The 9331-nt window shown below is 35.3% G+C and overlaps 1 protein-coding gene across 1 annotated transcript in view; it reads right to left on the reverse strand.

Moving 5' to 3' along the window:
• The window catches only part of LOC109543603 (putative epidermal cell surface receptor), a gene marked incomplete in the record, with an annotated part of 23422 nt that extends 16900 nt beyond the window's left edge, over positions 1-6522 (reverse strand). Inside the window, 1 exon segment of the mRNA XM_048661839.1 lies at positions 6092-6522. Coding sequence (XP_048517796.1) covers positions 6092-6218 — 127 coding nt within the window.
• Between the last annotated feature and the right edge of the window lie 2809 nt (positions 6523-9331).

The following is a 9331-nucleotide window of genomic DNA, read 5'->3' on the forward strand; positions in this document are numbered from 1 at the left end:
TTTTTATGCAGAGAAAACTTAAGGATAAAGTTGCAAGCAGTAGGTGAACACTCAATTTTCAAAAAATCCTAAGTAGGAAAGAAGGAAGGCTAAAATCGCAGCAATCGCCTCATCTCATAGCAAAAACTCAACCGTTTAAACCTTCAAATTGTTACTCAATTGCCAGTTTACTCTATTTTTTATGTAGAGAAAACTTAAGGCTAAAGTTGCAAGCAGTAGGTGAACAATCAATTTTGATAAATTCCTAAGTAGGAAAGAAGTAAGGCTAAATCATAGCAATCGCCTCATTTAATAGCAAAAACTCAACCGTTTAAGCCTTCAAATTGATACTCAATTGCCAATTTACTCTATTTTTTATGCAGGGTAAACTTAAGGATAAAGTTGCGAGCGGTAGGTGAACACTCAATTTTCAAAAAGTCCTAAGTAGGAAAGAAGGAAGGATTAAATCGTAGCAATCGCCCCATTTAATAGCAAAATCTCAACCGTTTAACCCTCAAATTGTTACTCAATTGCCGATTTACTCAATTTTTTATGCAGAGAAAACTTAAGGATAAAGTTGCAAGCGGTAGGTGAACAATGAATTTTCAAAAATTCATAAGTAGTAAAGAAGTAAGGCTAAAATCATAGCAGTCGCCTCATTTAATAGCAAAAACTCAACCGTGTAAACCCTCAAATGGTTACTCAATTGCCAAGTTACTTTGTGTTTTATGCAGAGTAGACTTAAGGATAAAAGGGGCGAGCGGTAGGTGAACACTCAATTTTCAAAAATTCTTAAGTAGGAAAGAAGGAAGGCTAAAATCGTAGCAATCGCCTGATTTAATACGAAAAACTCAACCATTTAACCATCAAATTGTTACTCAATTGCCAGTTTACTCAATTTTTTATGCATAGTAAACTTAAGGATAAAGTTGCGAGCAGTAGGTGAACACTCAATTTTCAAAAAATCCTAAGTGGGAAAATATGAAAGCTAAAATCGTAGCGATCGTCTCATTTAATAGCAAAAACTCAACCGTTTATGCAATAAAATATATTTAATTCCTCATGTTCATGAACAAATGTTGTTCTCTTTTCTGGATTCAATTTTCGAAATTAACAAATTTTGATGAGCGAACATAAGGAGAAGGGAAATGTGAGTGTGAAGAGATTAGCGAACTGAACAGACAGAAACAGAAGTTTCCCTGCGTCACCAGACTGTTGGAATATCGTCGACTTGGAAAGTGGTAATTGAAACAATCTCGAATAGTCAGAAGCTCCGATTCCAACAAAGATCCACTTGTACATTGGCCTAAAAACGAGTCGCATTCGTCAGCTGGCCGTCTTTCCAGCTCGATCGACCTCCTTTTATCGCTCTTTATAGATGAAGGCAAGACGAAAAAAAGTACGAGGAAGGAAGGAGAGGTGAGTGAAAGAAGACCAACGAACGGTATGCGACCAGCAGCTGTGTCTGGTATGCGACCATCAGTTGAAAATGGTCAAAAAACTGCAACTTTGCCCTATCAGCAGCAGAACAGTGATTCATGATTTGTGCAATGTCCTGGTCAGTAGAGGTCAACCGTTCGTAGGTGTGAAGAAAAATAAGAAAGTTTTTGCTGGTTGCCATTAAGCCACCTTTTTAACAAACATATTTCCGAATCGAATTGCCGATTTTCAATGGCAGAACTGCGCTCATTAGCTTAATATCTGGACCATGAATTTTTAATAGACCAAGTTGGCTATGCCAAATTACGGTTTAGTTAAGAGGCACGGAAAATGTGTTCTACTAGAAAACCATTCCAAATCGTAGAAATAACAGACCGGTTCTGGTCTGTGTGTATTGATATAGAAATGATGCCGACCGGTCCACCATTATACAGGGTGATTCAAAATTGGCGTCATTCCTTTTAAGGGGCTACAGAGGATTTCTTACAGAGGACAAGAAAAATATTGACGAAACTGATTTATTTTCCCAAACACTCATGCCATGCTTACTTCAAGCAATATCAATATTATCAACAAAAATAAATGTCTTTAAATCACCGGAAACAAACGCTTAAGTTGGCAACCAGGCAATATGAGAGAAAATCTGTTGAACCAATCTCAGACGGAAGTCTCAAATAGTGACGTCACTGCCAAATAGCTTGGTCGGCAATAGCGCATTTCGCGTTTTCTTATTCAATTTTCAGATGAACTGATAGAGTTGAAAACCTTCTCTAATACGCGTCCGGTTTATAAAAGTATCCTCAAACCAGATTTTTTTTCCGTTTCACTCCACCGACCGCAGTTGTAGTATTTCAGATTCATTGACTACAATACTCACGGACAATTAATAGAAATCTTGTGTATCACGTAATTTAGCAACTATTTCTCATAATTATATATTTTTGCTATTATTACAGTGTATGGAAACGTTAATGATCTAAACGTGATGCCAATGGCCTAAATGTTGTTTCTCAACGGGTAAAAGGTGAAAAATATTTGTCCTTTTAACTAATTTTTCTTCTCAAAAGTCATGAAGAAATGAACTCAAATGCAAATCGCTCGACTTCATCTCAATAGCTTTCATTTCTGCTTTGTAAATTACAGTTTTTCAAAGGTTGCGGATTTTTCTCTTCATGTGTTGATTCCTGTTCATATTGATTTGGATCCAGCATAGATTTTGCTGAATTTTTCCCAGTAATTTCGTATTTGTTCCGGTTTTTGCTTGTTACTTTCTGCCATGTTTTTAAAGTACTTTCATGTATCTCGTGGTGTAGCAGTCTTATTTAATTGTATAAGTTTTGTTCTATTTGTCATTTTTCAACTATTTTTTTTTTGCTCTCCTCGACTGTCTTTTCACTTCAATGTTGATTCAAAGTTTTTTCTTTTCAACACGCAGATGAGTTTTCGTCTCAAATTACAGCTTTATTAGACATTTTTCCATCAAATCGCCGTTTTTTTTTAATTTGCTTGATGAGAAAATTAATCAATTTGAAATTTCAAAATCAAATCTAATCTTCATTTGTACATTCACTTTTATATTTACACGACTTACTTTTAGTCCTCATAATTTCTATCAAATAATGCCATCATCTATGCGATACACTTCCAGCCCTTATAAGGTATTTTCTCATTGTTTTCCAGTTTATTTTTTAATTTTTCTTCACTCTATTTGGCAAACGTTTCAGGCGTTCACCGTTGCTCTTTTCGTCCTTTTAATTAATTTTTCTTATCAAGAGACATGAAGAAATTGACTCAAATGCAAAAATCGCTCGACTTAATCTCAATATTTTTCATTTCTGCGTTGTGAATTACAGTTTTTAAAAGATTGTGGATTTCTCTGTTAATGTGTTGATCCCTTTTCAGATTGATTCGAATTCGGTTTCATTTTTATGGAATTTTGTACTAAATTTTGCCATGTTTTAAAAGTGTTTTTATCACGTGCTTTAGCAGTCTTATTTAATTGTATTTAAAGTCTTGTCTTATTTTTTATTTTTTCACAATTTTTTGCTTTCTTCGACTGTTTTTTCACTTCAATATTGATGCCGCCAGTGAAAAGTGTTTTTCTTTTCAACACGCAGGTGAGTTTTCGTCTCAAATTACAGCTTTATTAGACATCAAGTCGCCGTTTTTTTTTTTTAATTTGCTTGATGAGAAAATTAATCAATTTGAAATTTCAAAATCAAATTTAATCTTGATTTGTACATTCACTTTTATATTTACACGACTTACTTTTAGTCCTCATAATTTCTATCAAATAATGCGATACACTTCCAGCCCTTATAAGGTGTTTTCTCATTGTTTTCCAGTTTATTTTTTCGTCCTTTTAATTAATTTTAATAACTCAAATGCAAAAATCACTCAATAGTTTTCATTTCTGCGTTGTAAATTACAGTTTTTCAAAGATTGCCGATTTTCCTCTTAATGTGTTGATTGCTTTTCATATTGATTTGCATTCGGTTTAAGTTTTATGGAATTTTGTACTAAATTTTGCCATGTTTTAAAAGTGTTTTATCTCGTGGTTTAGCAGTCTTATTTAATTGTATTTTAGCTCTTGTCCAATTTTTGCTTTTTCCACTATATTTTTGCATTCCTCGACTGTCTTTTCAGTTGAATATTGGTGGCGCCATTGGAAATTAATTTTTTTCTTTTCAACACTTTAGTTGAGTTTTCGTCTCAAATTACAACTTTATTAGACATTTTTCCTTCAACTCGCTGTTATTTCTTATTTTGCTTGACCAGAATGTTAATCAAGTTGAAATTTCAAAATCAAATCTTATCTTGATTTCTTTCTTCACTTTTATATTTACAATATTTATTTTTTAACCTTATAATTCCTATCAAATGATGCCTTCATCTATGCGATACACTTCCAGTTCTTATAAGCTCACGGTTTTTCAGTTTATTTCTTAATTGTTCTCATAATTTGGCCTAATTGTCCTTTTAATCCACTTTTCTCCACAAAATGCGAGATGCAAATAGCAATCGACTTAGTCTCAATAGTTGACATTTTTTCGTTGTAAATTTCAGTTCTTTGAAGAATTTCACTTTTCTTTTAATTTATTGATTCACTCTCATATTGATTTGTAATTGTTCCGGTTTTTTCAAACAAAAACCTTCATTTTACAGGCGCAGAAAAGCCTCAAAAATCAAATTAAAGAAATGAAGAACTAAACTCCAACAAACACTAGAAACAAATATAGTAAAAATGGAAAATTGGGCTAATGAAACAAGCAACTCTTCTCAACAATTACAGAAAAAAAAACATGTTAATGTTGGTAAAACACAGACGAAGCAGAGACTAAAGATGGATTTAACGCAATTGAAAATCTTCCACAATTAATTGTGGGAACGAACAAAATCATCAGACACATTTAAGATTATAAAAGGCGAAATAAATGGACAAACAGCCAAAAAGCACTGCAAATAATGAAAAACATTCTATTTTAAAGACTTTAAAACGAGAAAAGTTTTGTTGCTGGGGCCACGGTTAAATCACGTCCTTTTTCGATCGACTTTGAATTTTATGGAGTTGATCAGTTTTTTGGGATTTTAGGCCCGCGACTTTATAAATCATTAAATACCGCTAATTTGGTTTTAAAAAGCTGGGCCTTAAAGCTTCACTTTACTACTGTTTTAATATGGCCAACTTTCCCCAATTTAACCCACTTTGGACACTGATTAAATGCTGAAAAATATTCGGCAAATTAATTTGTATAACCGACGATTTGGCGCTTGTAGGCCTGCCAGTTTACCGACAGTTACATGGCGGTGTCAGAAAAAGGGCCTACTATACTAACAATCGCGAGCTCATCCGGAAATTTCCAAGACTTGCATTCGGAATGCAAAGTGAATTTGATGTCACCACCTGCCCAATACACAGTGTGCAAGTAAAAAGTCTTGTATGTCTGGAACGAAATTATTATGGCAACTATTTTTTTGAACTATTGAATTTTGAAAAAATCTCGTTCAGCTCCAACAGCTAAAAAGCACCATTTATACTTATATGGAACCGGGGCAAAGAATTTCCTCCTGACGTTTCGTAAGCACGAGTGGGAAGCATCTTCAGAGGAGCTTTAACACTGTTGACAATACAAGTCACTGGTGCTTGCACACTGACACAAAAGCGAATATTCTGGAAAATAAACTGATCTTCTAGCTGGAAAGGCACTGAAGAAGATATTTAGAGACGAAAAGCAAATTAAAAAACTGTATTCTGTAGAAGTTCCTGCGTTGTTTTCAATGCAGTTTTGATACACTTTTCGAAGGGATTTTGAGGGTTTCCTGATGGGTAAGGATTTTACTTCAGGGCCTCATGGGTTGGATAAAATTGGTTTTCGGGTTAAAATGACTTGCAACATTCTCCAAAGAAAAAATCTGGAGGTGTTAGGTCCGGTGATCGTGGTGGCCACCTTATCTGTTTTCAGCCTACAGTTTCTAAACACCGACTATTCAGACACTGTTTTTCCAATAGAAATTTTGTGCCATTTCTCCGTTTTTTCCCCTTCAGTATATACTGATATCGTTTTCAAACTGAAGTCATTTTTGCAATGAGGTCAATTTAAATTTTGTTGAACATAAGACAACCGTTAGATTCTTCGCCAAAAATCTTCGATTCAAGCAAAAGAACTCTCACCGGTATGATCGGATATTCTACACATCAAGTCCCCCTCTAAACAGTGCTCAGCTTTCACCATAGACAAGTTTTCCAACACGCATAACACCACTACAAACCAAACTACAACATCACAATTGTTCTTCATTGTCTTTCACCCACCAAAACACATTGACCAATACTGTTTTTTTTTCACAAATTCAACTAACGAGATAAAAAACAGTGCGGGGCGGTAAAGCAACGGTAAAAGTCGTTGTTTTCGATCACATTACCGCTACTCGCTTAGATGGAAGTCCACTAAGATGAGGTCTTGGTCTAACATTCTCAAATGTTCGCGCACTGACGGACTTCTGCCTTCTGAAGGTATGGTTGGACTCTTGGCGTGCCATCACCAACGACCTACCTTTGGCGGTGAGGTGCGGCTGGGGGCAGCAAAAACTACGCGCAAACTGTAGAAAGCAATGAAGATGAGGCGATTCTTCATTTGGATGTCTACAGGTTTCCTACCTGTCCGATTAGCGGTGAACTTTAGCGGCATTTCCATTCAGGAGAGATGTTTGCATCCGAATAGGATCGAATTAAAATCGAAAACAACCTGCTATTATATATATTTTCGCATCCGCATCTTATACATAATGCTTTCTCTTGGAAGTATTGTCTGATTACTTTTTGTGTGCCTCTCGTACTAGCTCTAGTGCTGCAGTGCCATATAATACAACCAAACAATTACTAAAGATTTATCGGTTGCCTATGCAAACAATAGGGTTAATGGCGGTACAAGGGTTGAAGCATCAAGGACAGCTCTACAGTAATCGAGCGATAGTGCCCGTTCACTAATAATGGCAGGCTGTAATTGATTTAATACGAGGCACTATGTCCTTTTCATAAGCCGGTGGTAAATGAAGCATTTAAAAGTCCATCTTGGAAATATTTTACTTCAAAAGTGCTTAATCAATTAATTATGAGACTACTCATATGTGAATGCACAAGGAAGTAAAATAAAAATGAAATTGTGCCAAGCAGTAAAGAGTGCACAAATAGCGATAGGCGCAACCCTTATTAGTGCATGCACACCTACAGGTGTTAATATAACGACGGCAGTATTAGTGGCTGAGCTCCAATGTGTGTTCCATATCTCTCTGTCAAGTTTTAAAAAATTCGAATTTCTAAACCTGACCTCTGGGAAAAGTCAACATTTCTCTAGATTGCCAGAGCCACCGTACTTTGTTCGACAAAATTTCATTTGATTTACCGCACTGGGGGAGTTTAGGCAAAGTTTTTCTACATCCACAGACGATACTTGAATTTATAGATTTGCAAAATTATTTTTTTCATGGGAATGATTTTTTAGGAATTTTCGAAATTTCACTTTGGCTAGTACGCCTGCAAATTTTTGCGTCAAAAATTATAAATTAGTAAAAGTAAAAATTGTCGGCATGCATAGAAAACACTCGAGCCTATAAGCTATAAGCATAAGCTTTTGGGATGATTCCAAAACTCAGGGAGCTGTCAAAACTTTCACATTTTTACGAATAACTCGGAAATCGTAAATTTTTCAGGTAAAACGGTTGAAACAAACATAAATTAAAATTGAACGGCCAATCTGAAAATAACAAAAAAAAGGGGGGTTTCATTTAAAAAACCAGAGTTGGTAACTACCACACGTTTATGATGCACCCTGTATATTGGAAAGTAATTTTAGAATGTGGACCTTTTAAACGTGAAAAACTTTCGTTGGACGAATTTTCTTGTAAACTTCATATTTACTGAGATATAGCACTTTGACGCACTAATGAGCAACCCTGTATATAACCATAGATTAATGTTCAGTTTGTAGGAATTTTTGATTCAATGAAAACTTGACTGAGTTAATTCTAGAATTAAAAAAAATAAATCGTTTAGATCAAAGGTATTTGTTCCATCGAAATTTTGCTTCTCTATGGCCAACGCCATTTTTTTTAAACTCCACAAAGTTTGATTTGATTGAGCGCCCCGGGGAGGTTGCCAAATTGTGCGAAGCCGTAAAGAGTGGATTTTTGCACTGTAACGACATACACAAAACTTATTAGTGGCATGCCCTACTGAAAATAAACTGCGCATGTGCAGATGCAAATATAACGGCGGCACTATTACTGGCATGGCTGCAATGTGTGCTCCATGCTTAGACAAGGAAAGAGAGGGGACCGGTAACAACGAGGAAAAAATGAAGCCAATTGTCACCACACAGCTGCTTCCAGTGGCGTATCGTCAAAACCACAGTCAAAACTTAAATTTCATTGAAAGGTGAAATAAAAATACATTTGAAACTGTTTAAACACCAGGTTTCCCATTTACATTTTTAAACCATTTGCCGATAGTGCTTCGATGAGGCAAACAAGTATCAAAAACTTGCCGAACATAGTCATATGCTTTGGGAGAGAAAAAACTTAGAGTAATAGCAAATTTCCTCAGTTCAGGGGAATATTTGATCTTTTTCCCCAATTTCCGTTTTATTAGTTCTTTATTTATGTTCGGTAAATTTTTGAGCAAACTAGAATGTTCCAATGATAATAAATCTTTTTCCCTTAACGCTTTTAAAATTTGTTTTAGAGACACTATTTTCTTTTTGCAGCGTCTTACCGTTTGTCGAATTTGCTTCAACTTTATAGATTTATCACTACTTCTTCTTACTGCTTGGAATAATTGTCTCCTTATGCGCCTTTTTCTTGGAGTGTCTTCCAAACTTTTGTCTCTAGATATGTCAAGATCCGGAGTAGCAGAAGTAGAAGGTTGGTCAGTTTGTGGACGGAGCCTTTTCATTGCCTAGACCAACAAAATTGTATTACAAAATAAAATTTTGAGTTTATTTTAATGAGTAATCAATTTATGAATATCGACTTACTCGCTTTGGTTTTAGCTTTTCCTGAAGATATGATGGTAATTCTTCAAATACTGTCGGTATTGCCTCATCAAGAAGGCAAGTTCTGTTACTAATTCTATAGAAAGACTTCTGTTCGAAGTGTTTGGAACAAAGCCTATCATTTTTTGTAGGTTCCCAATCTGCAATATGCATTTTCTGCACCCAAAGAGCTAGCTTTCTGGGATCCTTCACTGGGAATCTAAAACAAACCAATAATAATTAACGGGTTTCTAGAGAAAAAAATACAGCAAGATTATATCATACATATTGTACCGTGGATGGCCGAGTATCAAATTCTTTCTTCAACTTACAACTTTTATTCCACTCGGTACAACTTTAACTACGGAACAGGAACAAACTAA

The sequence above is a fragment of the Dendroctonus ponderosae genome, unplaced genomic scaffold (assembly GCF_020466585.1).
Source record: "Dendroctonus ponderosae isolate FM_Combo_2020 unplaced genomic scaffold, Dpon_F_20191213v2 Dpon_F_20191213_10, whole genome shotgun sequence".
NCBI classification, from domain to species: Eukaryota; Metazoa; Arthropoda; class Insecta; order Coleoptera; family Curculionidae; genus Dendroctonus; species Dendroctonus ponderosae.